The sequence below is a fragment of the Malurus melanocephalus genome, unplaced genomic scaffold (assembly GCF_030028575.1).
Source record: "Malurus melanocephalus ecotype Western Australia unplaced genomic scaffold, MMel_1.1 scaffold_43, whole genome shotgun sequence".
NCBI lineage: Eukaryota > Metazoa > Chordata > Aves > Passeriformes > Maluridae > Malurus > Malurus melanocephalus.
Genome location: NW_026623275.1, coordinates 771,258 through 785,125, shown reverse-complemented (window position 1 = coordinate 785,125; position 13,868 = coordinate 771,258). Strand labels below are relative to the sequence as shown.

Here is a 13,868-nt window from a genome sequence, read left to right as displayed (position 1 = left end):
AGCCCGTGGCTCCTTGCCCGTGCTAATGAGCTCTCCCCGAGGCCGGGCTTGTGCCTGTGGGGGTGGCACAGCGCTCTGGCCGTGCTGCTGTTTTGGAAACCAGKTTGTTGACTGTGCTCAAGTCCAGCTTGCCCAAGCTGCCGTGCCAGCTTGGCCACTGTTGGCCGCGGGAGCTTGTCCCAGCGCAGTGTGGCTGGCCCCAGAGCTGTCTGAAGGACGAGGCAGGCTGGCAGCTGAGGCTGCTGCAAAGGAGAGCTGTCACCTAGACCCGGACTGGGGGGAAGTGCCAGCATGWTGGGGACAGTACAGGTGAGCCACACTCACAGCCTATTCTCCTGCCTGGGAACGCAGCTGCCGGTGCCGGGTCAGCTCCTGCGGTGGGAGAGCATCCTGCAGGCAGCGTGGCTCAATTTTCTGATGACCCAAAGGGCAAGGGAAACTCATGGCTGCTGCCAACCRTGCCTCCAGTATCTGGGAGAAGTGGGAGCAGGGCATTCAGGTGCAGGGGTACCAGCTGGGGCTGTAGGGGAGATGTACCCCTCTCTTAACCCCTCCAGCAGTGGCTGGCAGGGGGTGAACACCTCGTCCTTGCGATTGAGGTGGTGGCTGCACGTCCGCAACCTGCTCAGAGCCTGCACCTGCACCAGGGCTGGGCTYGTCTGTACACCTGCCTCCCCACTGCTGCAGTGAACTCCAGCAAGATAAAAATCTTAACAGCTACAAGATCTATTAGATTGTGCAGTTTTATCTAGAGAGAGATTACTTGGATTTTTTTTCAGAATCATGGCAAAGACAGGGGAAGAATGAAAAAGTACCCTCTAGGGGACAATATAGTATTGTTTTTCAAAAGATGTAGTAAATGGCACGATCTGTTTTTTAACAGCTTGTAACTCCTGTAAATCTCATTTATTTCTTTTTGTTGCGTACTCATCTAAATCACAGCAAAGTAGAGGAATGGTGGCAGTTTTACTTTTTCTTGCATGCTTGCACATGACCTCGAATCCATTAATTTTGTTTGTGTAAATACAATTTTAGGGAGTACAGAAACTGAAAAAGCATCGAGATACTGAGGTGCCTAACAAAAAGAAGAAGAAATCTTTGCATAAAGTAATTTTTCTAACCAAGTGTATTTCATTTCTAGTGCTAATATGACAAAATGTGTGTTGTTTCCATAGCTGGATGCACCCTGTTTCAGAACAGGTTATAGTGTGTTCTGAGGMTGTTGTTGAAAAAATACATTTTACTTAATTAGCTAAGTTAAAATCTGTGTGAGCTTTGCAAACTGTGCTGCAGCGCTATGTACATTCCTTTGCCAAAGGGATCTGTAATTTAGCATTGATATACAAAGGATCATGACTTGACCTGTAATTATCTCTGAGAAAAAATGTGAACTTGACTGTTCTGCACTGTAATTTTAGGGGAGAAAAATTACAAAGAACCCTGTTTCCCCTACAGTTATTCTACTTGCAGTGCTCCAGTACTGTTGTTCTGGTACACCTAACAATTTTTAGAATGGAATAAATTTGCAGTCAGGATACTTACAAATTGGTGTGGGGTCAGAAACACTGTGTAGTCAGTGTAATTCCAGTGTGCCTTTTATTAAATAACTTAGGTCATTTTAGTTATCTTCATGACCCATATAATGAAACATAGAAAATCTTAGAGCAGGTGTTGGATAGCTCTGGATATTTCACAGAATCGCAGAACATTCTGAGTTGGAAGGGACCCACAAGGGTGATTGAACCAAACTCTTCAAGTATACGGAGACTGAACCCAAATCTTGCTGGTTTTAGCAYTATGCTCTAATCAGCTGAGYTAATCTCRTATTTCCAGGTGYTGGGCAGCYATGCCAGGTCAGAATCCCAAGACATGCTAGCTGGGCACTTAAATGCACTTCWGCTCTGCAGGTAATTTTGTTCAAGGCTGGCTGATGGCTCTGTGATACTGCTGAGCTGTGCTGCCTGGGGAGCTGTCTGTGGGTGTGCTCAGCTCAGAGGCACCTGCTCAACACGTGGTTGGATACAAAGCAGTCCCTGATTTTAGAGGAGACCCTCCCCAGCACTCTTATGTGAATCATTTTGGACCTTAGGTCTTGGATCCAGAGGACCAAGGAAGGTTGGAGCGCTACTGCGGAATTTGGAGGCTGATTTGACGGGTACCCTTTTTCCCTGCTTTCCCTTTCCAGCCTTCTGTGAGCTGCCCACCCTGGCGCCTGGGAGGTGGGCACTGCCCAGGGTGGCTGGAAGGTTTGCTCAGGAGCTTGCTAGTGATGAATCACAGAGGTATGGCATGGATTGATAAGGTCGTGTACTTTACGATTAGACACATCCTTCCTCCAACAGCGGTTCTTTGTCTCCATTTTGCTTTTGGTAATGCATTTCGGCCGTTTGCATACAATGACTCTCCAAGTGGGAGCTGTTTGACTTGAGACAAAGTCACTATTATTCTAAGCAAGCTCAGGAAGCCCTCATAATTTTGTTGCCTGTAGAAGGGTGAATTTATTTAAAAGCCAAATAGGTTAAATCACCAAGGAAATATTTACGTTTTCTTGCAGCGTAGCTGTAAAAGACTTTTGGGTACATAAACAAGTGTATGACAAGAAAAATCTGCCTGGTAGCTATATTGTTGTGGGTTTTGTGTCTTTTAAGTGATGGCTGTAGAAGGGCATGTTCTTTATCTGTAGCACTAGCAAAAAGAAGGTATGTTTTCCGGCTATTCACAGTGCAGGTACAGCCTGGAAGCCATGGCAAAATATAAATTACATGGTCCACAAATTATTCAAAAAACTGACTATTGTAGTGCCTGTAGCCTGACCAATGCACAAGTCTATTTCCTTAGTTAGGGTTGATGGAGAAACCAAGGRACTCGGTAGGAGTAGCTTAGGCATATCTGGGGAGATTTTGGACTCTCAAGGTATGTGATTTAGTCAAGTACCTGCTTGTGTTTACAAATTTCCTTTTCGTTACAAAGGAAAGAAACCTTTTTGAGGTACCCTGAATATGACATTTACGGTGCTGCTGTCCTTTTCCAGCCACCATCTCTGATGCCTCCCCAGGTGGGGTCTCCTGAGCCCTTTATGATCCTTGGTATGAGCCCCTGTCTGTGGTGAAGCCTCACCTCTCCTGCCCCAGTCTCTGCCTCAGTGTCCTGTTGCTCTCTTGGACTCTTGGCTGTTCTGGCTCCCCTCCTTTGCTCTGTATTGTCACTTACTGAATAGACTTGCTCAGTAGAGTTTTCAGAAGGAAAACAAAACGAGGTAGTCATGGATGACCAATATCAGCTTTTCCTTTTAACTCAKTCGTAAAGCATTATTGGCTCACTGGTTTAGTTTCTACTGTCTATAAAAAGGTTTTGTGCAAGAAGTCCTCTTTTTCCCATTGCCCTGTGTGACACTAGTGCTGAGATGACCTTCTGCTGGAAAGTCTCATTGCTCAGTTTTGTCACTGCCCTGTATGAGTTTCCCTGGCAACCAGTTTGAGCTGCACTGAACCAAAAATATCTCACTGTGCTGGGGGAAAGTCAGTTTGCAGACATGTATTTGTCTTTAATGAGTTCTCTGGACAGTCCATGTGTTCAGCCTGCAGATGTCCTTACTGGGAACCAACAGCTGGGAGATGCCGTGTGCCCCTTTTCCTTGGTTCCACAGGCAGCAGGGCCTATGAGGAGGCTGCCCTTGCATGATTGTCACCTGAGCTGTGACTGTAAGACCTATYATGCTCATTTCTCATGGTACTCTGAGGGTCTTGTCTTCTGCTGAGACTGGTCTGTGCAGCAGACACAAAGTCTTTCTTGGATTCCTTGGATCTGCAAATTTCAGAATTTCATAATCACAGATTGGGTAAGGTTGGAAGGGACCAACCTTACCTTGGTTCTTGCTAACAACTTTGTCCACATTTCTGTATAAATATATGGACCTTGCTTTATCGCTGGGTATGCAGAGGTGCAGTTTTGYTGCCATCCTAGTCTTGGAAGGCACAGTTTGTGACACTCCCAAATGAGCACGTGTGTAAATCTTTGGAGGTCAGGACCTCCACAGGAGAGAATGCACAAACTGGGGGTGTTGCTTCAAACTTCCTAGATAAGTTTTGACTTGGAGATAATCTTTTCACTACCCAATGAAGGACACTGATGTGAGGAAAAGCATTTGCAATTCCAGACGTCTTCTCAAGATGACAAAATTAGAAGAGACTAAATTGGAAAGCAGTATGTCATTTTTAGTAACAGTTTCCCTTTTCTGGATTTGTAGGGTGTGAGGATTGTGGTAAAAGCCTTATAGGAGAATGCAAACTCCACGGACCACTCATCAGGGCTAAAGATAGGGTCATCCCCAGCCGAGCCCGTCTCACCCTACCTCACTACCTCACTTTGCGAGTGTTGGAGCTGCGAGCTGGAAACCAGCAGAGTAAGTATTTTAGCTCTTTGTCCTGTATTTGAGAAAGAGGAGACAAAACCACTGGCTTGTTTTCATGAGTAACTCAAGGCATAATCATTGGGCRTTAGCATTATGAAGACTGCTTTCAGATGAGCACAGCTAAAGCTCACAGTCAGCCACTGTTTTTTGTGACTGATTTCTAGTAACAGACGCACACTGATGGCAGGACATTAGCCAGAGCTGGTGTGACATTTAGCTGTGASCAACCAGTTAGCTCTGTTCAGTCAATCCGAGCTTAATGAATGTTCAATTTGTATCTAATAATAACAGCCATGCACCACTACTTTTTTTTTCTCTTTTTCCCAAGCATGCAAAACAGGAAAGAGTATTCAATGAAAGGTCAGAAACAAAATGGTAAATGACATCCCTTATCCACCCCCTGCAACCTCAGAATATCACAGTGGGGTAATTTACCTTTTGCAGCATTTTCAGTTCATATTATAGAAAGACTGTTATTTCCTTCTGAAATCAAGGCCATTTGAATGCCCAAATGTGAACAAGGGAATGATGTCCTCAGTGTGCAAATTTTCCACAGCTACCTGTGTAAAATTAGTCCTGCCTAGATTTCTTTTCAGAAAGAGAATGACAACATGCCTACACTCTCACTCCATTGATGTGGCAGCAGAATAACTGGAATGATTAAGAAGGCTAATACTCTGTCTTTATRGATTCTCTCCACTCATATTGGGAGAGAACAACCTCCTAGATTATGCCAAAAAGCAGAGGACTATGATAACATCAGTTTGTAGATGGAGGAGTATCAACACGTTTGCATTGCATACTTAATATSCTTGTCATGGATTTTCAGCACTTTTGTGTAGTTGTCATTAACAGCACTTGTGGTGTAGYTCCCACCAAAAAAAATCAGTACCTATTTAGATCCTTTTTTGTTTCTTCACCTTAGAATTATTTACAGGGCTTACTTGTCTAGAAAAAGAATCCATGTGTTCTATTTTGTTTATGTCCATTTTCACAACTCTAAGCATACAAGAAATGGTTTGTGATGTCTATACTAATGTTAGACTCGTCTTTGTTTTGTTCACAGTCCTTGGTGTATTTGCAAAGAAAGTAATACAGAAGAGAACACAATTTGGTCCTTATGTTGGTCAACTGTCTACAAAACTGACCTGCTATGATGAGAGCAGACTAGTCCTGCAGGTAAGAACCCACTGACTTTCTGTGAAGTGTGTATGTGTCTTTAGCAGTTCATATAGGTATTTTAATCAGTCAATTTGCCATCTGATCTAGTTCATTAATTGTACTTTTGATCTGTAAACATGAATGTAAATCACATTATTAGGCAGTACTGTTAGGCAGTAGCATAACCTGAAATATAAAAATGTTCCTGTATATTGTGTTTTCCAGAAGTTTKTTTTCCTGCTTTTTAGTTTTACCATTTCCAGGGGCTGAGGCCTACCAGTCTAATAGCTCTTGATAAACTTTTCACAGAGCATGGCTACTGAACTTTCTTCCCAGATAACACAAAAGAATTTGTGTTTTACACCATACCACTGAGAGGTTTGAGTTTGTGCTCCGAGTTAGCAAGAGTGACAGAAATATGCACTAAGGCACCAGCTTAGTAGGGAGAAAGAGTGCTGGAACAGGGAAACACTTCTTAATTAATACTAWTTGTTATTGTTACTAATTAGACTTTGACACACACTGCCACTAGCTCAGTTTATCTAATCAAATTCTTATTTAGGGCCTGTATCTTCTGTTGCTGATCACGTAGGTACTGATTGTCTCACCAGGACCATGACACTATTATTGGTACTTTACCCAGCAAAAAYCGTGGCCTCTCAGGGCTAGCCCAGCTTAGATAAATCTGCATGCATCCTTTCYCACAGGAATTCCTTGGGAGTGATAGCTGATTGCAATCCTCTGGACTCAGTCTTGGCATTTTGCTGGCGGGGTSRTGGCTGAGCACAGCTCTGTGTCATRCAGCGAKTCCATGGTCTCAGCCTCTGTCAGCATTTCCCAACAGGACACGGATCTTCCAGAGTTTGCATTTCACATCAAGCCCTCTCATCCCCTAATAGAGAGACACCAGCAGCAGCTGTCCAGTGACACTCTGTGTCTTCATTTGAGCTTTCTCCAGAAGCTTGGGACTGGAAAACATTGTGCTTTGTGAGGAAATACTTCTGAACTTCTGTTTGAGAGCAAAAGTAACAGCTTCAATAGTTGCTGCAAACTTCATTTGCACATGAAAGTCATGGGAATCATCTACTAGGAAAATAACGCAGTCCCTCGATGGGATTTTCATGGCATGTGGACACCAGAAAGGATTTGTTTTTCTCTATAACTAAATAGAGAACTAAATCAGTCTTTTTATTAGCCACTATTACAAATGCAGAAAATGTACTTCTCTAACAATGGATGGATGAGCTAAGCACCCAGTTCCTTCCTCTTCACCAAGCCATTGTAAACCACACCCTATCCTCTATCAGTCAGCACCGTTTGCTTAAAAGTATACAGTGATAAGCACAGCTCTGGCTGATGAAGATGAATGGACTGTTYCTTCAGAAAAGGAGATTAGAGTCCCAGATTTCCTACATGACAGCAGTAGCTGCCTTGACTTCTCCCTAGCATAAGTATGTGACCAAACTTGTCCAACAGGCAGGTGCTTTCATCGGAAACGTGATGAAGTTAGATAAAATAGTTCCCAGAAGCAATGAAAATGCAAACTTTTTTTTTTTTTTTTTTCAGTTACTTTCTCAGTTACATGGTTAGTAGAACAAATACATGCTGTGCTGACATCTGTTGTGCACAGATGCACATCTTTGTCCCTGTTTGAGACACTTGCAGAAAAGCAGCTGTCTAGTTTGAGGTCGGTAGCTTTTGCCTCACAGGAGCATTCTCTTGGAAGGCATTATGAGAAGAATGAAGTAAAGAAAAAAGAAAGAGATTTTTCTGGCACAATTGTTCATTTGTATTGACTTTTGCATTGTTAAGGGGAAAAAGAGAAGACTGTTAAAATGCAATTATGTTGTATGTTACCTCTCTGGACTTATTAACACAAGTTATACAATTGTTCCATGGAAAGTGTAGCAGCACTGAAGCTTGAGATTATCAGGTGCTCAGGAAGTAGATTAAGGCATAAAGCTTATCTTTCTACCTGCTTACACTTAGTTCTTATAATATTATCTTTATATAACATAAAAATGATGAAATATAAACTGGGAATGCATACAAAGGCCTGCAGTTACTTTAGTAGTGGGGGGCTCAGCAGGTATTCTTGCTTTTGCACTCAGTATTCATTAAGAGTGATCTGTTTTTAAACAACCATGATTTTGAGGGACATATGACCAAGACAAGGTAGATAATTGATAGCTGTGATTGCAAGTTAAAGGAAACTAATGTTCCTCTCTACAGGACTTGGTTTTATCATATTCGTTCTTCTGTTCTCCCTCTTTGTTTCAGGTACTGAAAGATGGAGGGAAGTATTTTCTGGACACTCCCAATGAGGACTGTGGAAACTGGATGATGTTTGTCCGGCTAGCCCGGAACCAAGAAGAGCAGACCCTTGTGGCTTATCAGCACTGTGGAGAAGTCTACTTCACAACAGTTAAGGTAGTTAAACCTACATTGCTTCATCTGTCATCCAGAAGGAAATTTATAGGCAAAGGTTCTGAAAGACTAACTCTTTTACAGATGAAAGATTGATTGTATTCTGCCAACTGGATCATTACATACATACCACCTTTAATATCATTTAATCTGTAGTAAAGCAAGCAGTGTATGGGGTTTGCCAGGAAAAGGTGTTGGTGTACTTGCTGTTGTGGGTACTGAAGAAACTGAGCAGAGGGAAATAGAAAAATGATTCACGATGATAGTGTGTAAACTGAACTCTCTGCTATCCCAGGTAGGTATATGGTGCGATATTATTTGGCATTGTTATGTTCATTCTGGAAATAACAAATTCCTTTATTTTATTACATTTCTAGACACATACTGTTTTCTGAGCACATTACTCTGTGCTCAGGAGCAGGACATTAAGTGAATCCTTATATACAATTTTCTGTGCTTATTAAATGTGAAGACTTGACTGCTTAACTTAGGTACTGCAATGTTGCCCTGAAATGATCTGTTTATATTTGAGATTTTGACTGCATCTTTGTCTGAAGAGAGAGAATAAGCTACTCTGTATTTAAAAATGAAACTAGAACATACAGTCTTGGTTTTTATTGTTTTGGCCACTTTATTACGCAGAGTTTGTTTTAATCAGAAATTACTCTTTTGCACACTTGGGAAACGGAAATCTATCTGTTGAACATAATGTTTGTGTGGCATTGTGAGCAACATTAAAATTGAAAAAAAGAGTATTAGTCAACAGAAATTACTATGAATTAAAATCCAGCATTTCAGTTTCATTTCCAAGATTGGCACATATTTCTGTGGCATAGTAGCATTTACATTTTTCCTCCATTTTTGTTTCTTCACCTACATGGTGAGAAAAATACGTACTATATTGTGGTGATGAGAGAATAACATTTCACACTCTTAAAGTCTTTTATAACACTCTTAAAGTCTTTTATAACAGTATGGAGTATAGTTGGTTTTGGGGTTAATATTAAAATAATTATTAAGAAAAAAAAAGAAAAATGTGAAACAGTATATGTTATTCTGAGATGTATTTAGGCTGTGTTTGAAATTCTCATGCAGTTCATATCATTTGAGATTTCAATTTGATTTAAAAGATATGCTATGCTTGTAAAATTGACAGATTTACTAATAGTATATTTGGGAAGCATGAACTTTTCCAAGAAGTAGTTGGTATAAACTGGTAACTTAAAAATTCCAGTATGATTTAAATTCTATGGAACCAGCTCTCTGCAGAGTTCAGCAGAACTCTCTTATTGACATTAATGGAGAGCTGCATCCTATATACTAACACAAAGAGTTTCCTAGGATGAGGCATGTGGCTTGGAACCTTTGCTGTGCTGTGTGTCATAGGGCATTCCTTGGGATTTATTTCTCGTAAGTCCCAGGATCATGCTGGGTACTGTGGCATCCTGCAGGTTTTTTCCTGGTCAGTGGAAGCGGCAGCCTTTGCTACACTTAGGCACACCCTGCTGGTCACACTGTGAGGCTGGCTTAGGGCTGATTAGGAAGATACTTTCTCAAGATATTTTTAAAAAAGATTGTTGAGATGGAACTAAGATTGGCTCCTTTCCCCACTGTTTTTACAAAGAAATAGGATTTCAGTGACATGAAACTACAGCTAATAAAGCAGACATGTATGTGGTATACTGACACCACCATTAGCTTGATTGCTGACCTAATCACTGCATCCTTGGAAATATTAGAAATAAGTGCTTTACAAGATATAGAATTGTGAGGAAATAAAAATCTTCTTTGGTTGCTGTTTGATCTCAGGAGACTTTCATATGGGCGTGGCAGTTCTCTTATTATCGCTGGTGGCACGGCGTAAAAGACAACTTGTAGTGGATTTGGATACTAATATTTAATGTCAGTTTTACCGAGATTAGAGTTTTTGAATTACTTGACTATTTCACACACTCATGTGCTCGCTCTCCATCCAAAGTCACATTGACCAAGTCTCAGCTTCCCACGAAGGAGATGGCTGCTGCTCCAGCAATGCTGGGCGGAAAGCCATGACAGTGTCACACTGCGGCAGCTGTTTGTGGGTACCAGTCTCAGGTGTCCCAAGACATCCTCAAACATTTGTCTCACCATGCATGATGAGCCTCTGAGTTAATGGCTCTGCCTTGTGTCCTTAATTGAGTGGAGAAATCAGGACGGACCATTTCTGGTTAGGGCAGGTGTTATCAAAATGTGCTCCCAACCCATACTGTTTGTAGTTAGCAGGCAGGCTTGTGCTTGGGAGTTCAAAAATTCAGTTTTCGACATTAAACCCACAATTACTCTTCACCTGTCTGCATTCACAGTCTAAGTTGTCTTTCCCCTACCATGCTTGTTTACTATAATGTTATAAAGTAAGTAGATTTTATGATGTCACATTTTCTGTAGCAAGACTCAGCTGCTCTTTTTTCAGGCTATTTTGATTTTTTCAGTGGCATGAGTATATATTTAGTTAAAATAAAACTACAACTACAGTGCAGTTTGGCTCTACCCCTGTTGCAGCAATGTTGGGTTTTATTATAGATGAAGAAAATTGTGTACAGGGTCAGAGAGCCATATAAAGCATGACCCCAAAGTTTAGTTTTCTCCTTTGCATTTAAAGAGCTGATAGATCTTTAGCCAGTGAGTGTAATCACTCCTCTCTTTTTCTATTTGCTGTATTATTGACTGAAAGTATTTGTCAGACGAGGTCATAGTCCAGTCCAAGGAGAGATTTGGGCAAGCATGACTAGATGGGAGACTTCAGATTAGGGGCTCCCTTAGTCCTGTGGGGGAAGGCTTCCRTGGAAGGAGGGCAGAGTTACAGTGAAACTCACTCACAGCAAATCTGGCACATCAGAGCCAGTGCAAGGAAAGGCACGGCTTTGACTTGCAGTCCACACACTGATCAGCTCTGTCCCCATGCTCTGTGTGACATATTCAAGCTCTTGTGCATTCATGATGCATTTTCCCTTTGTCTATACCCTATAGTTAAGGGTTGTGTCCACTGGGCTTCCAGACATCAAGGAATGGGCATGGGATATTGCTGGAAAGGCTGCTGGATGTCTGAACATCACAGACAAATGCATCTCCTTGAGCAAAGGTCATGAGGATAGAGGCATCCCTCCTGCTACTGCCCTGGCCCCCAGCCCCCCCAATCACTGTGCATACAAAGTTCTGCTTTTAGAAACAGAAATGTCAAGCCCTGGTGGGTAGTAATGCTCAAAAAAATGCTTGAATCTTGAGACTAAGTTACCTATAATTTAAACAGAGTCAAAAATGCAATTTGAGTGAGGACAAAACATTCCACACTCCTGCCCCCCTCCTATCTTTCTTTTTGTTTGGCTGAGGAAAATTGACACAAGTAAACACATGCTGTTTTTTCCCATTCACAGCCAATTGAACCCCACACAGAATTGAAAGTATGGTATGCTGCCGATTAYGCCAAATTTATGGAAGCTTCTGCAGTCTTCATTAAAGAAGAATCAGATGTCTGTCCTTTGCCTCCAGCAGCAGTGAGTACCCCTACTCTGCATTCAAGCCGTTACTAGACATAGTAAATTGTGGTTTATTTACATGTTTTCTCTGTTTATGTAACTCTAGTAATGCAAGCATAGGCCACAGAGTACTTGGCTAACACAAAGCCAAGAGCAATTTTAGCTGAACAGCTATTCASAGAAAGGTTGTTATTCCTCTTAAAAGGTTCTCCCTCTCCCATGTTTGTAATCCAATGGAGCCATTGGATGTAGTTAGAAGTAAGTGGCACCACTTGATGTATTGGAAAGACTTAACACTTGCACTAATTTATAGATATCCAAGCTGTCCAGCCTCAGACTTTTTTCACCATTTCTCCTTGTTTTGCTCTGACTGATTGTCCAGGGTACCCACTAATTATTTCAGTCTTTCCTGTTCAATAACCCTTCTCTTCTAATTCAAATACCTTCCCCTCTGTATCACAGCAGAAATCTTTAAACTGATAGGAGAAGTTTGTTAAGTGTTGAAAACATGGCTGTGAAAATCAATACTTAATCTAGAAGGAAATGTGAAACAGAATACAAATGAACCAGGAATCCATGCTCCAAGAAGGCTTAKGAGGCCTTGAGAGTACACCCCAGAAGGAAAGTGTGAAAGAGCCACAGCATCAGATATGAGTCTCAGCAGAGAGGAGGGCTCAATCTGGAAATAAAGATGGAGTGGACACAGCCTCATCATGCTCTCCAGAGCAAGCTAGCCCAAGAGCAAGGGAAAAGAAGGACAGATTATGAGAAGCTTACCTAAAAGGTCGATGAAATTGAGGAAGTACGTGGTCATGTATTAATTTCATTAAATGAAGTACATTTCATCAGTGACSGGAGTTTTTTTGGTAATTGTCTCTCATTGGAATTTTTATAAGATCACTATTTAAAGTGAAATCAGCTGAATCCAGTAGAGTATTTCCATGGAAATAATACTTCYAATAATACTTCCAAAAAGCCTCTTAGTCAGGATAGGCTTGATATTCCCAAACCTAAGGTATTCCTTTTCCAGGCAGTGAAAGTCTAATGCCAAATGTTGAGCTAAGCGAGGAAGTCTCTCCTGGAGCCACTGGCCATTGCTGTGTGGTAAAGCATGGAATCACCCCAAGACACAAGGAAATCTGTATGGCTAAACTACRTTTTTGTGCAGAAACCCATCCCCTTTTTGTGGCTGCAACAGCAGATAAACTATGTCAGTCTAAGGATAAAGTACAATTTACCACTGCTTTTATGAGTAATTTCATAAATGCAGCAAATGTAGAGACTGAAATTTACTAAGCGCAGATAAACAAAGGTGAAGTACTCAGGACTGTTACAGTAAATGCTAAACAAAAACATGTAAATCATTATTTAGACACTCTTTCTTTGAATTTGTACTCCTAGAGAGAATCTACTGCCAGTTGAGCAAGTAAATATCACCAGGAGATCAGTGAGAAGAATATGAGCTTTCCTTAGAATGGTTAATAAGAAAGACTTGTCTGTTCTCATTGCAGAAAGAGCCCATAGACCCTTGGATATGCTCCAGCTGTGGAAGCACTTTTACAACTTTTGCTCTGCTGGAATCTCACCAGTGCATCCATAAAGACCGAGTCCTTCCTACGAGGTTCAGACTGCCAAATAAATTGGGACCTGTAAAAGCAAAGAGCAAACTCAAAGGGAAACTGAAAGGAGYGTCATTAGGCAAAAGCATTACTCAATGCTTTGGGACCATTTCCTGTTCCTCTGCTGCAAAGTTCAGCTCAGGAAGCACTTGTGATTCTCTCGCAAGGTTTATACCTAAATGGAGAAACGGTCGGTCTTCACTGCTGAAGGGAAAAGAAGTGAAGCAGTCAGATAGTTATCCCTGCCGGCTCTGTGGGAAGATATTTGATTCCATTGACAAGCTCACGGTCCACACTTACGCGCACAAGGGGGAGCGGCCCTACAAGTGTTCACAGCACGGATGCACAAAAGCCTTCATTTCCAAATATAAACTGCTCAGGTACAGCTCTGAAGGCATTCCTTTTCTGCTGGGTGTGTGGGAAAAAAAAAAAGGCATAGTTTTCCTTTTTTGTTTGGGGTGTTCTAGTGATAGTTAATCCCTGAGGTCCAGTTTTTATTATTCCTGTTTTTGATAGAATTGGAGAAAACTCCCTTAATTATGGCACCTACTCAAAAAGATGTTGAGGAGTTTAACCTACTCTATGTTTTATGATTAACACTTTCCTCCCCCACAAAAATTAGGCTTTTACTAATAACCTGAGAAGTTGTGAAAATGCCTTCCTTCAGGAGTTCYGGTGTTTTCAAGTTTTAGTCTCCAAGAACAAATATACTAGAATAAATACAAACACAAATAACTT

At 41.5% G+C, this 13,868-nt stretch overlaps 1 protein-coding gene across 1 annotated transcript in view; it reads left to right on the top strand.

Annotated features, from left to right (window-relative positions):
- Positions 1–13,868, top strand: part of PLAGL1 (PLAG1 like zinc finger 1) — a 28,502-nt gene that overhangs the window by 11,608 nt on the left and 3,026 nt on the right. The window contains exons 2-6 of the mRNA XM_057364834.1: positions 4,247–4,402; positions 5,478–5,590; positions 7,853–8,002; positions 11,410–11,529; positions 13,023–13,510. Of these exons, the coding sequence (XP_057220817.1) occupies positions 4,247–4,402; positions 5,478–5,590; positions 7,853–8,002; positions 11,410–11,529; positions 13,023–13,510 (1,027 nt within the window). The remainder of the gene's footprint in view (positions 1–4,246; positions 4,403–5,477; positions 5,591–7,852; positions 8,003–11,409; positions 11,530–13,022; positions 13,511–13,868) is intronic.